This window comes from Choloepus didactylus, chromosome 18 (genome assembly GCF_015220235.1).
Source record: "Choloepus didactylus isolate mChoDid1 chromosome 18, mChoDid1.pri, whole genome shotgun sequence".
Classification (NCBI taxonomy): domain Eukaryota; kingdom Metazoa; phylum Chordata; class Mammalia; order Pilosa; family Megalonychidae; genus Choloepus; species Choloepus didactylus.
Genome location: NC_051324.1, coordinates 22,967,057 through 22,985,664, shown reverse-complemented (window position 1 = coordinate 22,985,664; position 18,608 = coordinate 22,967,057). Strand labels below are relative to the sequence as shown.

Below are 18,608 nucleotides of genomic sequence, written 5' to 3'. Positions count from 1 at the left end.
AAGCCTGTGGGTTCAGGCATCCCAGAAGGCCTGGCAGGAGTAAGTCCTCTGGGGTTTGGGTGCGATCTTCATCTTCCCCACCCCCACTCCTTGCTCCCCAGTAGAAATCAGCTACAAATCTCAGCTTGTTGGGAACAGATGGCCTTGGCTGACGAATAAGCCACCGCAGGCTGCTCCACCTGTTCTTGGGCTGGAATAAGCAGCTCGAGACAAACATCGGCTCTGAAATAACTCATGGCAGCGGGTGATGCGCAGGCACAGATTCCAAAAATCTCTCAAACAGACCCCCTCCAACCCTCTCCCTCCTCCCCAACCCCTAGAGGCCATGGGAAAGGTAATGGAGCGGAGAAGACAGATAGAGCCCCGAACTGAGCAGGACACCCGTCCTAGCTGGTAGGCCACAGGGGAGTAGGTGGAGGGCAGGGCTGAGGCCTGTGGCTGCGGACGGGACTGGGGTGGGGGGTGGAGTAGGCGTTCTCCTTGGCAGAGTAAGAAATTATTTCCTAGGAGCACATAGAGAATGTGGGAATACTTGATCCATGGCAGGACCAAGGGTGAGGAGAGCCAACCAGTTGGGGATAGTAGAGAACAGAGAATTTGGGATGCATTTGAATTCGTTCATTAAAGGCATGATATGCAAATAGGATCCAGCTACCAGCGAATCTTAGCAGCTCCAACAGCTCTGCCAGCAGCTGCTGGGGCTTTCTCTGCCTGAGTCTGTCATTCTGTGGGTTTGGCTCAGCCTCTCCTCACCTCCCTGGTGAAGTCAGCTGGACTAATGTGCCCTGGCAGGGCAGACGAGCCTGTCGGGGCAGTGACAGTGCAGGGAAGCAGTGCTGATGGGCGGTGGGGTTTGCCTGGCTGGGATGGGGGTCCAGCTCATGGTGGAGTCAACTAGGAAACGATAGGGATTGAGAGAGCAGAGTGAGGCTGACTACTTTCATGGGGTGCCTCGGGCAGGCGGCTCCCCTCATCAGGCCTGGTGCACTGGAGGAAGGTCCCTGCTCTCCTCCTTGAAACTGGTTCTGCTCATAGAGGTACCAGGGCCCCTCCACCCCCACCTCACCCTCCACCCCAGCTGTCTCACTCCTGGCTGCATATCAGAAACAGTGAGCTGTTTTGTATGCAAAAAGTAGAAAGAATAGTGTAATGAACCTCTATACCATCCATCAGCTTCAACAATTAACACAGAGCAAATCCTATTTCATCTAAACCCCAGATATTATATATATCACTTCATCAGCAAATACTTCAGTATCTATCTCTCAAAGAAAAGAAAATTTCCCTTAAAAAAAAAAAGTCACAATATTCTTATTGCACCTAAAAAAATGATCAATAACACCTTAATATCAAATATCTGGTCAATGTTTTAAATTTCCCTGATTTTTTTTTTAAGTTGGTTTGCTCAAATCAGGATCCAGACAAGATTGAGGCATTTTTTTTTAAAAAAAAAAGAAAAAAAAAAAAAAAAACCTCTGCCTTGGGTGGGGCCCAAGCATCATAGTTTTTAAATCTCCTCGGGCAGTTTTAATGTGCCGCCAGGGTTGAGAATAGCTCTGCCTTCCCCCACCAGTTTCCTGCCAGCTCCTCTACATCCAGACTGGTGAAAGCGTCTTCAGCCAATGGGCCCAGAACAGTTGGCTCTAACATGAGTACTTAGACGAGGGCCGCCTGTCTTCTCCTGATTCCTTTTTCAAAGTGGGCTCTGATCTCTCTGTGGACGCACGCATTCCTTTTCCTTACAAATTCACAGTCCACTTGGACCTGTTCCTGTCTCCTTCTCCCCTAATATCCTTGGTGCTTGCTTGTTCTTGCCTTGCAAATGTAGCAGATTTTTTTTTTTTTTTTTTTTTTTGCATGAAAATAGCAAATTTCCTGCCTCAGGAAAAAGTGAGAACTTCCCTGGGGCCTGTACTCATTTGGTTGCTCCAGTGGCTCAGGGCTATGCTGGAGCTGCACGAGGGGCCTGCTGGGGGCTTGGCAGCAGATGTGAGGGAAACTGGGGTTGGAGTGGGAATTGAACCTAGCACGTTTCTGGGAATCTAAGAAACCTTTCTTTCCTGAAAATGTTGGGCCCGGGAGCATTTTGGAGACTCACGCCCACATCCCGTGCTCTCTGCCTGTGCTCACAGCCCTCTGCCTGCCTCCTGCATGAGTCTCACAATAGCTACCTCTGTTCTCCCTTATCCCACCCCTCCACCCCACTGACTCTGGATTCACTCCTCCCTCCTGTGGCCCCCACGCCACGCCTCACTGAATGTTGGTGAAACAAAATCCAGTCTAAAATAATGAGCAATCAACTACCCTGATGCTTGGGGCAGGCTGGGCAGGGGCTGGGTGGGGAAGGGGTAGGGAGCCGAATCATTTATAAAGCTTAATAAAGATGCAGATGAGCAGGGCTGACTAGGAGCCCCAGAGCTGGGCTTATTCATTATTCAAAGTTATGTAAATGCCACTGGGTCCTGTGTATTATAATCCTACCCCTGTCCCTGCTGCTTCTAGAGCCCTAACAGAAGGAGCCAGCCTTGCCGCCCTTCTCACCACCACCCCATACACACATAGGTGCTTGTATTAGCTGTGCCCTAAGCCCTTGCTCAGATGCCTATTGCAGACCCTTCCTTCAGGGTAACAAAAATCCTAGATCCCCTCTCTAGTCAGCAGTCTTCCAAGGGTTTTGTGGGGAGGCCCTGGCTCCAGGGAAGTCTACACAGGCCCAGACAGGTGGGATTCTCATTTTTTAAGATTTCCAAGGAGAGAATACCAGAAGAGTACTCATATATATGTTTTGGTATCTCACAAATCTACTTGATGGGATGGACTTCCTGAGTCTAACCTAAATCCCTCTTGCTGCCCTGGAAGCCCACCCTTGAAATAGAGTATACAAATAACCAAATTCCCCTTAATCATATACAATCTTCTGAGAAGATCCCTTCTAAGAAGTCAAATGTGATCTTCAAGTCACTCTCCAGCCTGTCATCCAGAAGAACTCATCCTCGTTCCCTCCTTTTACCTTTCTAGACGGTTGAACCTTGTTCCCAGTTACACTCACACTCCTTGAGCTCTTAAGCCTGTTCTGGGACCCCAAACTCTGATGGGGGTTTAGCTCGTACTAACTACGGTACGCTGCTGCTCTTTTCCTTACTACAGTACATCGCTCCTCTTTTCCTCCTCACAATTACTGATTTGAACCCCACAATTACCTAGGTCTTAGGATGCTCCTCTCTCCATTCCAATCTTTTCTTTCTCCCCTAATTTTTCAGTTTGTTGAGGCTGAGAGATGAAGAATTAGGTCAGGGTTGCAATGGCATCGATTGCTTCTGCTTTCCCTTCTTTTCTGGCCTGACTCTCCTCCCTCCCCACTCCCGACCTATTTTTAGCCTGCCTCCGTGTTCCTCAGTCTGGTTGGCAACCAAGCAGGCCTCTTTCTCTCCATTGCCCTTATCTCTCCCCTGCAGCAGTGCACACCCCAGCTGCCCTCACAGAGGTCTCTTATTGCCCACCCGATTTATTTTGATTTTCTTCCAGCTTGAAGACATGCAGGGTCTGCCTGAAAGGAAGCACCTGGCCAAGCTCAGGTAGAGGGGAAGCAGGGAGACAAGGCTGGTGGGCCTATTTTGGCAAATCCTTCAATATAACTGGAGCCCTCGCATTGTCCTCTGACCCCTCCTACAGTGCCTTCTCCTTTCCTCGTTGCCCATCGACTCTTTCTTCCCCACATCTCTTCTTCCCTTCTATGTTCCCACCCCACCCCACCCCCCACCAGCTAAGGGCTGCTCTGTTCCTCCCACTTGGGGGTTTGGACCCAAGTCCTTTGGCTTTGGGGATGGACAGCATCCCTTGAGGGCCTCGCCCGCCTTCTGGCCTGCACATTGCCAGTCTTTTCTTTCCCAATTCCCTGGTTTCTCTCCGTTCTTCCCTCATCTCTTCCCTACCACAGACAACCCCCGCCCCTGCATACCCCCTGCCCCTCTTTGTCCTGTTTCTAGGATACACCAGGCTCATTTTTAAAGGGCCTTTGCCAGCTTAGGCAGAACTTGTCAGACATCCCCCATTTGTCCTTTCTCAGCCTCCTCTAGACATTGGTCCCCTCCTTTATCTGTCACCAACAAGCTGAATAAGGCTGGATATTTTGGAAGGGGAGCTGCAGCTGCTGGGGAAGGAGGGTGGCACCAAGAGAAGAGACAGACAGGGAGAGCTTCCCAACACCCTTCCTCCCCAACTTTGTCAGCTTGGGAGCTGGTGGGATCTTACGTTGATTCTCTTATATTTCAGTTTTTCTCCTAACCCACCCCAATAATAACACAATACCTTGCTTTGCAATTTATATTATTTTACATATATCCAGATCTCTGCATGGCTCACTCCCTTTCCTCCTTCAAGTCTGCTCAAATGCCCCCCACAGTCTTACCCTGACCCACCCCTCCAAAATTGCAGCCCCTTCCCCCAGCATTTCCCCAGCTTCCCCACCCTGATCTGCTTTTTTCCCCTAAAGTTCTTACCACCTTTTAACATACAATGTACATTACCATGTGTTGCTTGTATGTCTTCTCCTCACTGAACCATAAGCTTTATAAGAACAGGGATTTTTATCTGTTTTGTTCACTGGTTTATTCACAATGCCAGCACAGTGCCTGGTACTTAGTAGAGGCCCAATAAATATTTGTGTCTTGAATGAATGAATGATCTTATCTGATCCTCACACGCCCCTGTACAGTTGACCAGTAATTATTATTCCCATTTTACAGATATGATCATTCCAATTTTACAGAGGCTGGGGTTCCGAGAGCCATCTGGAACCCCTCAACAAAGCAGACTTGAAAGGTGCTTGACAAGATTGGATGGACTTTGATAACTCACTTGGAGAAATCGGTGCTAACCCATATGCTCAGGCCTTTAAGGACAGGCAGTTGAAGAGTCATTTCTCTGTGTTAGATTTCCCTTGGGAATATTTTTTACTCATATTCCCATTTCCCACTCTTTTCCCCTCAGTGACTCCTCACATTTTCCATCCTACCCAGTCCCAGCTTTTCTCTCCCAAGAGCATTTTAACTCCTGGTCTCTGGGGTTGAACTGGTCCAATCTGGAGCGTCTCTTTCTTGGGTGTCATCTGAGCGCATCCAGCCTTGCTCGAGTCCCTGTTGACACCCCCAGTCCTCCACCCACCCTGGGGTGTTTATGAGCCTGTTCCCTTTCAAAGCAATTAGTGCAAGGAGGCCAGCCGACTCGGTGCTAATGCTGTTTCATTAAGTGGGAGCAATCCTAATGATAATAAAATGGCACATTTAACATTCAAACATTGAACAGGGTTTCTAAGCGAGTGTGCCTCTCTCTTTCTTTCTGGTATAACAACTCCATCTTCATAAGGACCTGACAAATATACACCTTAATGCGAGACTGGGGAGCTGAGGATCTTTATAGAATCAGAGAGGATGAAGATGAGACAAAGAATCCAGAGAAAAGGGGTGTAGGGCACGGAGGGGCTAAAGACTCCAAGAATTCCTGGGGTATTGAAGTCTATGGTACTTTTTTAGATAATTAGTGCCTGAAGGAAATGAGGTCAAATGGAAAAGAAAGCCCACCACAAACTTTAATGCAATGCAGTTATTTATTCATTTGTCTGTTCAACAAACACTGTTATTGTACATCTAAGATGAGTCAGATTTTATGGGAGTACATGATGGAGGTTCTAGTTTTAGGAAAAAGGGGCTCCAAAAGCAGTAATGATCTTCTAGAAATCATCTTGTTGACCCATCATGGGCAGGTTTAACTAAAAACCCATCCCAAGTTCATGGACTGTTGCAGGGGAGAGAATTTTAACAACTGCCTTGGTCTCCTGAGCCAGTCCTATACCCCTTCCTGTTGAGACATCCATCTCAAAGCTCCTTGCTACTCTGTGGTTATGCAATAACTGATTGACCTTCTGGGGACAAAAAAAACAGTGGGGTAGAGGAGCCAACTGGAAAAAGGGAGTGGATCCAATCGTCAGGTGTTTGGGAGGACTCAAGAGAGGCAGGAGAAAGGCTCCCGTGGCCCCTGCCTTCATCTGAGAAGTCTTCCCCAGCACAGAGCTTTATTCCCAGCTCCAGTGCAGGGAAGGGAGGCTGCTGGCCAGGGGTCAAAGGTGGGCTTTGCCTAGGCCCGAGAAGCGGCTGATTCGAAAAGGTGTCAAGTCATAGGATGGTGTTAATTTCATACTTAATTCATATAGGATCTTCCCTACGACAGGGGACAGCTTGAATCCATGGCCTAGGAGAAGGAGAGTAGGTTGTCACATCTTCAGAGATCAAAGGCTGGGCTCCTGGGAAGGCCCCGACTTACCCAGATAGGGCTAACCTTCCCCTCAGTCTCATTCCAAAGCCAGAAGTTGCCTCCCACAATGAATACCCCTTGTTCTCTGTCCAACCCCCTCAGAAACATAAACGAATTTGCCCAAGGTCATCCACTAGTGTCTAGGCTTCAGGATTTATCTGGCCAGCTAAAAGCACGTAAAATACCATTTTGCCTGATGCTGAGATAGATCAACTTTATGACACCCCATCTTCCCTTGCTTGGACTCACCAGAGAATCCAGCCCCAATGACAATGTTGTCGTACTTTGGATGGCGATCAAGAATGAAGTGTTTGTCAGGGGTGTTCTAGAAAGAAATAATCATGCCTGCGTACTCGGAGGATAGAGGGAGGGGGAAGAACTGCAGGGTCTCAAGAGGGAGTGGAGGGACTGAGCTGAATTTCTTTCCAGAAAAGACAGGAATGCTTTCTGCCCGAGCTCCCTCTGCATCTGCAAGTCTTTCTCATCTGTCCATCTGCCTCTCTTTCCATACAGAGCTATGAATTAGGTGCTCTATTAATGCTTGTAAACTAATTTTAGCCAAGATGTTTCAGGCCCTGGTGACATCTGTCTCCTCTCTCAGTCTCTAAGGCCTGCTTAACTGGAATATCTTGCCAAAAATTCTTTTAGAGCTCTTCTGGGAAATGGAGTGAGGGACTTCCAGGCATAACCCTAATTTCCCAGTGAAAAAGAAGACCATGGATGATCTCTAATGGGCTGCACTCTGGTAGAGGTGAACAGACCCATAGATCTGAGCTCGTTTTTTAAACGCACATACACCGTCAGGGGGCAAGGTCTGTCTGTCTCCCCTCCCCCTGCTCTCCAGGGCTGTGAGAGGGCCCAGCGGGCTGCCCATACCCCTTACCGTGTACATGCAGCGCTCCATGATAGCAGGTGTGGGCTCTAGGTCAGGTAAGTGATCTCTGACAAAGCGGCACAGGATCTGGACGTCTTGGCTATCTGAGAATGCGGAGGGGCAGTCCCGTTCCTCTGGATCTGCTTTGTTGCCGTGGTGATAGCAGACCTGGCTCCCAATCAGAGAAGTGTGAGCGCAAACCCACCCAGCCGAGGGGCTCGGCCTGCACACAGTGCCCCCATCCATCATTCCTGCCTTCCCCAATTCTGATGGATGCTGTTTTTTGCCACCTGAGGTTGCCTAGCTGTCCATCCCCACAAACACACACACACACCAGCCCTGTGTTAGCAGCAGTGCTCAGGACTCGGGTCAGCTGAGGGTTTTGCAAACAGGGAAGAGTGGGTTCTCCTGCTGCTGACCGCCCAATCTGAGGGAGATGGTTGAGGGGAAAGTTGAACAACTGCCCCAAGTTGGCATGGGCACCTCTCAGTGTTCTTTTGTCCTTTCTGCTCACCTTCATCAGCCCTGGGTACTCTCCTGTGGGCAGCCCATAGACGTGGTGGGCAGCCAGGCTGAGGTCCAGGCCCAGGAAGCACGGAAAGGCCTGGGACACACCATAGCATCCAGGAACCTTCTCTCGCCAGTAACACACGTTGATCCTCAGGGTCTTAGAGCAGAGAGGACGTTAGAGATGAAAGGGGAAAGCCAGGGGACTTATAGACAACAACAGCAATTTCTTCTGGGATACCCCAGCCCTTTAGTACCAGCCTGGCCATCCAATTCTCATGTAATTACATGTAATTTACATGTTACATATTTAAGGTTATAATACACAAAAGTCTCCTAAACTCTGTCTCTTCTCCTGTAACTGTACCCCAGCCCTACTTCTCTCTCTCCAGGTGTTAATAATAGCCCACATTTATTGAATGCTTAATATAGGACAGGCAGTCTCCTAAGGACTTTATCCACATCATATAATTTATTTCTCAAATAGCCCTATGAGATAGCTGTTCTCCCCCATCTTACATACAATAAAGCTGAGGCTCAGAAAAGTAAATTGATTTGCCCAAGGTCATCCACTAGTAAGTGGCAGATCCAGGATTCAAACTCAATTCCTCTGGCTCCGAGGCCTCTTCTCTTAAATACCAACTCTCAGGCTTCCGTTCTCCCCTTACCTGGAGAGGTAACTGGATCCCCAGGGGATGGAGGAGTTGGTTGGTCCAAGGACCTGCTGTGATGATCAAGCTCTTGGCTTGGTAGCTTCTGGAGGTGGTTTGCACCATGACTGGGAGCCCTGGTTTAATCTCTATCACTTTCTCTCCATCTTGCACCCTTCCTCCCAGCTGTCGAATTATGTCCTGAAAGAGCAGGAAGAGGGAGAGACAAATTACCTGTGTATGTGGTTCACCCTGGTAGACCAAGTGTCCTTCACTTAGGGAAGAAAAGAGAGTGAAGAATCTAGACCTCATCTCTCCCATATGCCCAAAAAGTCAAGACTAAAGCCAGTCGGGCAATGCTGTCATCAGGATGGAGTTTGGGATGGCCAATTTGGAACCAGGATGCTCAGAGCAGGCAGCTGCACTGCCCTGATGGTCTGGCCTCACCTGGAGGACTCTGAGGGCCTTGTCTGCATAGAGCACTCCTCCCGACTTGTCCAGAAGCCCCACTTCTCCCCTGGCCAACCGAATATTTGGGAAACGCTGCTTCAGTTCCTCAGATGGAAGATACTGGTGTTCCACTCCCTGACTAGACAGAGTAGTCTGGATCGTCTGAAATTCTGGGTTCTCCTTCATTGCTAGCAGCAGTAGTCCAGTCTGCCTGTGGAAGAAAAGGACACTGGGTGAGGGTATGTGTCAGAGCCCTGGGCCATTTGTTTTCATTCTTCATCTGGGTCCCTGGTCCAGACGTGGAGACTGAGGGGAGTGGCAGCCCATATTTAAAGAACAGGTAAAGTCAGCTGGATTCTGTCATCAGAGTCCTAGTGTTACAGAGCTTATTTCCAGCCCATTCTCAAGTCCACCCCTGGCTCTAACTGTTGGTTTGCTTCTCCCTCCATCTTCACCCTCATGAGCAGGTCATTGAGAGCAGATGTCCTGTTTAAGTTCTCTTGTATCTTCCACACCTTGGAAGTGGTAGGGTTCAATCAATTTAATAAGATTTTATCCCCTTCCTCTGTCCCCTGACCCCATTCAATAGTTTGATCTCTCTATTTTGTATTCTCTTCTCCCCTCCACCCCACCCCCTGCTATTTCTTTTCCATTTTCCTTTTCCTGTGATAGAATATTTTGCCCCTTCCTGTGAGTCAGTCTTCGTCTCTCAGATCCTTCTCGGGCTCTGGTTCTCATCCTGGCATTCCCTCTCTGTGTGACCTTGATCTGGTTACTCATCTCTCCGGAGCCCTAGATTCCTCCTCTGTAACACAGGCCTGACGGACTATTAGTGGCTCCCCACAGGAGTGATAGTGCCTTCTATCCAGGGACATGTGAAATGTTGTGGAGTCCATGGGGAGTGGGGAGTGGGGGGTGATGATCACAATGATGGGAGGGGGTAGAGATTGCCACTCATATTTAGTGGACAGGGGCCAGGGATGCTAAACCTGCTATGCTCAAGAAGGTCCTGCCCCAAACACCAATAGCTTATGCCTGCAGAAACACTGGTAGATGGTCTCTATGGTGCCAGGAATAAATTCGGTGAATCCATGATTTTTGTTTCTCTCCCTCTGTTTGTGTTCCTTACTCCTCTTAGTCTGTGAAAGCTGTTTCTCTTTAATGCTTTCTGTTTCTCTGTTACAAGCGACCAGGGGGTGGGGTTGGGGGATTGAGCTAAACAAGGAAAGGGTCACCCTGGCCCTTGGGGTCACTCCTGTGGCCCCTCTTGGTCTCAGCAGCCGCGGTGACCAGCATCAGCCCTGTACATCTCCCAGGTACCGCATATAAAGCTCGTAATAGCCTATAATGGAGTCTCATGGATATTACATGCTTCCAAATCCCACATTATCTGGTTGGGGGGATTAAAGAGAAGATCGGGAGGGGGTAGGGACACAGCGCGCCCTGGGGCTGGTGTCAGTACACAGAGTCGCGCAGCATGGCCAATCCATTTGCCACGGCCCCCGCCTACCCGGCATCATCCACTGGCAAGATGGCAAGGAAAGCCTTCTGCCTCCTCACAGCTCGACGGAGGGAGGACACTGCAGAAACCCCCACAGGTCAGCAGGCAGTCTTTTTATTCTGGTCCCCAAAAGAACTTCAAATTGGTTCTCAGGTAATGAAAACTTGCCTAGTAAACTTTTCGGTTGACAGGATAATTAGGAAATCACCAAAGTGCATGTTTTTGAGTCCTTTTTATCCAATGCGGCAATGGCTGGATAGGATTCTGGGAAAGATTTGGCTTAACCTCACCTAACAGATATATTGTCAGATCCCTGGCTTGGAAATTCCAAAGCAGCATCTTCTAACCCTGCCTGCAATATACTTTGGTATATATACCAAATACATATACTCTCATATTCTCTGAGATTTTGTTTCTTTCCCCTTTTCTTCCTTCCTTCTTTCATCCCTCCCTTATTGCTTTCCTTGAAAAAGGTTTCCTCTTACAGGGATGTGCCGTATGGGCAAAATGAGCTCATGCCAAGACAATGGGCAAATCTGTGGAATTATGAAATGCTGAGTGATGTTCTAATTCCCAAGCCATCCTGTGGTGGATGAAGTGGGACTCCCCAGCCCTAGGACTGATCAGTGAGCTGAATCTGTCAGTGAATGTAATTGTGCCGATTGTAATCATTTTGCTCCAGCTCTCTGCCCCTGTGGCATTTATTTCTTAGCCCAGATATTGATCTAACAGTGGGAAATTTTCCATCTGAATTTGTGATGCTGGACCCTCCCCTGGTCCGAAGATGCGTTTGGGAAATTCTCATTTTCCGTGGATCACAGCGGAGCTATTTGGCCTGAGGGAAACCGTGCACTACTGGAGAGATGCCTCGGATTGGGGAGAGATGCCTCGGATTGGAGAGAGATTTTTGACCATTATGAGCAAATCGGAAATAAATGTAAAACACTGCCTGGAAATGAAAAGGCCCGTCATTATGGGAGATAGGTGAGAGGCTCCTGTGGGAAATGCTTAGAGAATTGGAAATCAGTCAGTCAAGACCGGATTCAGAGAACGGGCCTTTCTCCCCCCAGTATGAAGATAGATGACTTCCATGGGCAGATTAAAAATCATTTAAGTGCTTATTTTCTTAATGGCTTTTCCTAGATCCCAATAAACAGACTGCTCATTCTGCATCAATTTTTCACCCCTGTGCCCTGGGCCTCCCTCTTCTCTTTTCCTGCTCAGACCTAGGCTACAAGAACTAGGAGCTCCCTATAAGGACAAGGGCATCTCCAGGAAAGGAGACCAGGGGGGTCAGGAATGACTGGTCAAGGTTGGCCTAGAAAGAGGCACCTTGGAGCCAGGGCTAGGGTTGCCAGAGTTAGAGACAGTACAGCTCCCAACAACCAGAGTCCGCTGAATCGAGAGCATGTGGCATGAACTAAGCTTTCCTCCCAACTCTAGTTGGATCCAGCACAAGGAAGAGGTAATTGAAGATTCCTCCCAAGGGCCTTTTGGACTCCTCTGCGGTTCAACTAAAGCCTCAGGCATGTAGGAAGTTGGTGATCAGGGAGTTCTACCAGTTACTACAGCAGGAATATATAGTACAGGGTAGAGTGGGGGGAAATTGTGGGGGAGATGGGGGCAGAAAGGGAGAAGAGGCAGCTCTCCTTGCATCTGCTATCTCCCATCCCAGGCCCCAGCTTTCCCGTCGAAGGGTTTTAAGTGCCAGGCAAAGTCAGCGATCAGAGTCATCTTGGAGAAGGGACTCGAATGGGGTCTTGGTAATGGCTGTTGTCTTTGTTGGTTTTGGAGGAGCTCTCTGCGTTTCATCTTCCGCCCTGCGGCTGAGGTGGAATCGGTTAACAAAGACTGCTCCAGGGAGGGGACGTGGCTGACAAGCCAGACACTTCGCAGACACAGGAAGCGGCAGCTGTGGAGGAGCCATCAGGTTCTGCCAGCAGCTGTATTGCCTGCGGCTGTGATCTTGTCTGATATTGTCAGCTAAGCAGGGGCAGCCCGGGTCAGGAGCCAGATAGTAGGACTCAAAGGGAGAAGGTGGGGCAGGAAAAGACGGGCCACAGAGCTGGGATTTGCTGTTGGAATCAACGGCCTGGCTACACACACCACAAAAGATTCAGAGCCTGTGATCTGACACGTGTCAGTGTCTGCTCCCAACATACATGCAAATATTGTGAGCTCACCTATATTCACCATGCCACTGTCAACAGGAAGCAGCAGAACAGAATCAAAAGTAAAGGACTACCAAGTCCCATAGGTTTTGTTTTTTTTTTTATCAGCATCATCAAATAGTGTTAAGTAGGTACAGTCATATCTGTCATTATGTCATTATGCTGGTTCTTCTAGAAGAACCTGGGGAAAAGTAAGAGCCATGAAGATGATGAATCATTTAGAAAATCAGAATTAGAAGCAAAAGCTTAAAGGAATTAGAATAGCTTTTAGCCCCAAGATAGAGCTATATTCAAGTACCATTCTGAGAATGGGAAGTATCTGTTTTGGATCGCTACTATTGCAAAAGAACCAAAGAAATTAGTGTGCCTGAGTAATTAGGTTAGCCATAAGAAAAGACTTGTTAATAGAATAATAAGAAGAATAAAACCTCACACTCTACAGCACTTCAAAGGTTTTTCAAAGCACATTCTTATTACTCTTGATTTTTTTGTGACTGAAGCTGTGAGACATTAGAATGTTTTTGTTTTTGTTTTTTTTTTAAGGGGGACTATGATATTTCCCTATCTTTAAATGTATATAGTGGTCTTTTGACCTGAGATGATTTGGGCATGAACTTGTTTGGAGACAGGAGAATGGAAAAGATAACCAACTTTCATTTTCTTCTAGACCAGGGGTCGGCTAACTCCCACCAGTGGGCCAAATCCAGCCTGTCACCCATTTTGTATGGCCCTCAACTCAAGATGGCTTTTATATTTTTAATTTATTTTTGTAATGTAAAAAAGTCAAAGAAGAAAAACATTTTGTGACACATGAAAATTATATGAAATTCAAATTCTGGTGTCCATAAATAAAGTTTTACTGGAACACAGCCATCCACAGTTCTGTATGATCTGTGGATGCTTTCCTGCCAAGATGGCAGAGGTGAATAATTGGCAGAGTTGAGCAGTTGCAACAGAGACGACATGGCTCACAAAGCCTGAAATACTTAATGTGCAGCCATTTACAGAAAGTGTGCCAAGCCCTGTTCTAAACCAAGTATAGTAATTGTGTGATTTACACTAATGGGTTAAGACCCTGACTGTACAGTAGCACCCCTCTCACAAGGTTGAGGGGAGAATTAAATGAGTTAATATGTGTAGAGTACTTAGAATGCCCCTCGTGCCTTCTTGTAAGCACTCAATATGTGTTCTCTACTATTATTGACCAGGTTCTGTTCTAAACCCTTTACATCCTTGTATTCACAGCAACTCCACCCACTAAATGGGTAATATTACCCCTATTTTACAGATGAGAAAACAGAGTCTCACAGAGGTTAAACGGCTTGCTCCAGACCCCACAGCTAGAAGATGTGTCAGAGCTGAGGTTCAGAGCCAGGTCTGACTGGTTCCAAAGCCCTTCCAAATTCCTGTCCTCCTGCCAAAGAGGAGGGCTGTGAGATTATAAGCATCTCCTAGCCAAAGGCCTCTCTTGCTGTCTCCCGCAGCTGTTTCCCTGGATGGCCACGGTTTCTTCCCATCTGCGTCCTCCTGCCCTTTTCTCAGCGGAGAAAGGACACGGCTGACCCAGAGTAGACAGAAGGAGCTGCCATTTAACAAAAGGTGCTAAGCACTGTGCCAAGCATTTTACAAAAGTCTCATTTGATCCACACAAAGCTCTCTTAGGAAAAGTGAGGCACAGACAGGGGAAGAAACTTTTCCAGGTTCACACAGCTGGTAAGAGGTAGAGCACATAGTCAAAGCCAAGCCCTCTGAAAGATCCCAGGCGCTCTCTTAACATTTCTTAGTTGCCTCATTCTCTGTGCGGAAGAAGTTTGCCCTTCAAGGCCTCATGCAGATACTCAGCAGTATTCACAGAGGGCTGACAGAGAGAGGTCCCTTCGTCAGGGCACCCCTCAGCAAGAGGTGCTCCTTTATTTGGGTGCTGGGTGCATTAGCTGCCTGTGGTTGGAACAAATCTGTAATTAGCTGCCCTGGCTGTATTTGCATAATGGATTTCATTTTGTTCTTAAGTTAACGGTGTTTTTGCAACTGAACAGTAACCTCTTGGTTCCTGGCCATTAAAGTAACTGTCACCCTGTATGTCAGAGAAGCGGGTTTTTGCAGGGAGTTCAGTTAAAAGGCACAGAGAAGGTAGGAGGGGTGGTTAAGGTTCCCTGGCATCATGGGCTGTCTGCCTTCTTCCCATGAGTGTTTGAAAGGTCAGTGTGTGTAGGGGGTGGGGGGCGAGTCTTGAAGATTAGAGAGAGCCATGGGGGCAACAGGGAAGTCGCTCCAGGCTCACTCCCTGGCAAGCAAGCCAGCCTGAGGAGCAGTCCCATGTGGTTCCTACAGCAGGAGGGATTCAGAGAGAATGAAATGGATTTATAGGGTCGCCACAGGGCTGAGGACCCATTGTGAAAAGTTACAGTGATACTAATCAGAATATAAAGAATTAAGAAAGTAGCTTCCTCCTCTATTTCAATCCCTGCCCCCTAAAAGAATCTCAGATGGCTCCACGGAGATGTAGATAAAAACTCCAGCAGATTCCAAGCAGACCTGCCCAGCTCTACACAGTGTCATTCCAGCAGTTTTCCCAGTACATCCTCAGCTAGCCTCAGACACACAGTCTGAACCCTGGAACTCATAGCCTGGCAGGAGCTGGCTGGACCTGTGGGTGACCATGACGATAGTGAACAGAGGCCTCTTTTCTAGGCCCTGTGATCCTCCCACCATATTTCAAGTGTTCGTGGCACTGCTACCCCCCACACTAAAAGATCCCCCAGGGGTGGGGCCCCAGGATTCAAGAAAATCCTCCCCCAAGACCCAAGGAACCTGTGTAGTTGGGTTCCAGCTTCATGCTCCAGCTGGGCCCATATGTGGTAGCACTCCTCCATCATCCGGGTGTAAAAGTCCTCGGGGTATGCCCTTCGGATAATCCGGCTCTGTCCATGGGAGCTGCCTCGGGAGTGTGGCAGAAAGAACTGGGAGTGGAGAACAAGAAAGACAACTGATGATGTTGCCACTTGCACGGCACTCCTTAGAGAACCATCTCATCTTGCGCTGTCAACCAGGAACCACTTATTCTTCAAATACTTGCATCAGTCTTTCCAAATTCCCCCCGCCTCCCCTTTATGGCCAGTTTACTGATTTGGTTATCAGAACATTAGCACTGACTAAGGCTTCCTTTTTGCTGACATCATTCACATCAGTAAGTCCCTTTTGCTGGTCTTCAATCATCCTGCAGCATTCTCAGCCCACTTAGACTAATAGAGCCAGAATTGGAAAGAACCTGCAAAATCATTCTAGTCTAGCCCTCTCATTTTGCAGACAAAGCAACTGATGTTGACTTTATCTCTCTGTGGCTTAGGATCATTCAGGACAAGGGAAACACCTTGTCAGTTAGCAGAAGACGGGGAGTTTTCTGCAAGGTTGGGCCTGTTACCCACCAAGTTTTGAAAAAAAAAAAAAAGGTAGAGAAACAAAAAAGGTTTTCTAACCACTGCAGTTTACTACCAAAAAGACTAGACAAAACCAGCCTAAAGGGCTGTAGGCACATAGGCAAACCCAAGGGGCTAGAGAGCTTTGGATAGTGGGCTGGGTAGATCCATCCTCACGAGGAGTGGCTTCTGCGGACTACACTGCATGAGATCACCTTCTCTTTAATGAAAAATAAGACCTAAGTCTCACTTCCTGGGTTCAAACAAGGAGGCCACTATTATCTGTGGGTAGCAGAAAAAACAGAAGCCTCTGCTGGGTTCTCGGGTGAAAGACCAAAAATCCCACCTTTCAGGCCAAGAAATCAGACTTTGCCTCTCGGCAAAATTATCTTTACGTAAGGTTTCGCAGAACCGAACTGATTAATTTTCTGGGTCGGCACAACCAGTTTGAAACAGAAGAGACTGGATGGCAAGAAGAACAGATACAGAACCTGGGACATTTTTTGGTCAAGGGCAGGAACTAGGAGCCAGTAAAAGGAGGAATTTTGCCTAGAAACTCAGTAGGGATCTGCAGGGGGGTGAAAATTTCTTTGAATTGGCACAAAACACACAAATCGCGCAGAATTCCTGGTCACACGGGCCCTTTGGCCTGGCCCCATTGCCTGCTGGGCTCTGGAGACCCTCCTCTGGGGCAGAGTGGACAGTCCATGAAGTCACGAGTGCAGGGGGTGGGCACAGTACCTGCTCCAGCAGGAGGACCTTCTTCCTGTGTTTGGCCAGGTGGTAGGCAGTGAAGCAGCCCTGGATACCTGCCCCGATCACAAGGGCATCAAAGAGCTCATTCTGGGAAGCCATGGTGCCCGCTTAGCCAGTGCTACAGCCACAGAGCCTGCAAAGAAGACAAGCAAAGGCAGGCTCCCAGCAGAAAGAGGAGGAGGAAGGCAAAGTCCAGCCTGGCCAGCGTTCCCACAATCCCCTGGGGCTGTGTCCTTCCCACCCCCGCCCTCCCCCAAAGCCTGGCACGGAGCTCAGCCTCCGCCTCCCCCGCTGAGTAGAGCTGGGTAGACTGATTTGTGAGGTTTAGCCCAGCTCAGCTGCCAGCCTCACCCTTGCATCCCTCTAGCTTTCTATTCTTGGCTCAATTATTGTCATGCAAATGGGCTCCTTCCTATGCCACCTTCCTGTCTCATTATGATCTTTGTCTCCGGACATCGGCCCTGGAATTTCAATGCTGCCCAGATCAAGCTGGGCATCGGGAATGCTTCCTCCCCCTGCTGGCTTCCGTCTCTTCGGCCTGATTTCTTTTGGTGATTCTAGAGGGCCAAGCTAAGGACTGGGCACTATGCCTGGAAGGTGATGAGGTCAGGGGGTAGTTGCAGGGGCCATTCGGGAGGGCCAGTTTTGTGATTATGAAATTATGCTCAGCATGTTTCACTTTCATTTTTAAAAAGAAGAAATGGTCTTTAAGAAATGAAAAGGAGAGAGTGAGAGGTGGAACCTTCTCCTTAGGCCCCGAGAGGGTACCAGTCTGGTGCAAGGAGGGGCCCTGCAGTAAGTGCTCCCTCCATACCAGGCAGTGTGCTAAATAAGTACTTTTATACTCACCCAAGACAGAGCCAGGTTTCATAGGGCCTGATTCTTAGGCAATTTGGAATGTTTTCCAGAGAAACAAAAGTTATGAATACAAAATTAGGTGCCAGGACTTGGAAGAGACCATGTGTTAAGGAGCCCTGCCATGGAAGTTTCATTAGCTTCACGGTAAATCTGCCTCCACATGCATTATCTTGTTTAATACTCACAGCCCTAGGAGTAAATGTTTTTATCCCCACTTTTGGCAGATTTAAGATAACCCTAATTTCTTTGACATTCTTCCTGGCAAAGGCTCTGTGCTGCCTTGACCAATAGAACACAGCAGAAGAGATGCTGTGCCCATTTCTGGCCCAGACCTTAAGAAACCGGCATCTTCCACTTCTTGTCTTGGGACATTCACTCTTGGAGCCCTAAGCCGACATGTTGAAAGTTCAAATACCCTGTTGGAGAGATCACACAGAGAGGCTCTGAGACCACATGGAGCAGGAGAGGGACCCTGCTGGGCCTGACAGTGCCACACATGAGAGTGAAGCCATCTTGGACCCTCCAGCCCAGCACAGCTGTCAACCAAATGCCATCGAATGACCCAGTCATCACGTGGAGCAGAAGAGTCACCCAGCCAAGCCCTGCCTGAATTCCTACCCACAAAATCACGGTATAGAATAAAATGTGGTTGTTTTCAGCCATGAAGTTTTGGGGTGGCCTCTTCCGCAGCGATAACTGAAACACCACTTTACAGACAAAGACCTTAAGACTTACAGAGGTTGTAACTTGCCCAAAGCTGCCTTCCTGGTAAAACAATGGAACTGAGATGTGGACCTAGGTTTGCCTGATCCAGAATCCATTTCCTTACCCACCATGCTCAATGGAGGATTAGTCAGAACTTGTACTAAGGATTCTGATTTCAATATTTTTGCTGTTTCTCTCCTGGCCATACTGTGAGTGGGAGAAGCGATGGACCGGGAAATCCATGTGACTGCGGGCAGCTGCCCAGCCTCAGCACGGAGGCCCGCCCCCAGCAACACCCCTCGTGCCCCAGAGTGGCCTTAGCAACTAGCTGTTATCTCCTTCCTGTCCTTCCTTTCCTAGGAAAATAGGGGCCCAGAGAGGGGATATCATCTGACTTGCTTTTTTTTGATT

At 48.3% G+C, this 18,608-nt stretch overlaps 1 protein-coding gene across 1 annotated transcript; it reads right to left on the bottom strand.

The window, feature by feature from the left end:
* Positions 1-5,979: 5,979 nt before the first annotated feature.
* On the bottom strand, positions 5,980-16,819 carry PIPOX (pipecolic acid and sarcosine oxidase). The gene is made up of 8 exons (XM_037809291.1): positions 16,620-16,819; positions 15,274-15,422; positions 8,788-9,001; positions 8,359-8,541; positions 7,698-7,850; positions 7,193-7,351; positions 6,559-6,634; positions 5,980-6,246 (listed from the first exon to the last, which is right to left on the bottom strand). Exons 1-8 carry the CDS (start codon positions 16,731-16,733, stop codon positions 6,116-6,118), a joined length of 1,179 nt encoding a protein of 392 aa, XP_037665219.1. The 5' UTR covers positions 16,734-16,819; the 3' UTR covers positions 5,980-6,115.
* Between the last annotated feature and the right edge of the window lie 1,789 nt (positions 16,820-18,608).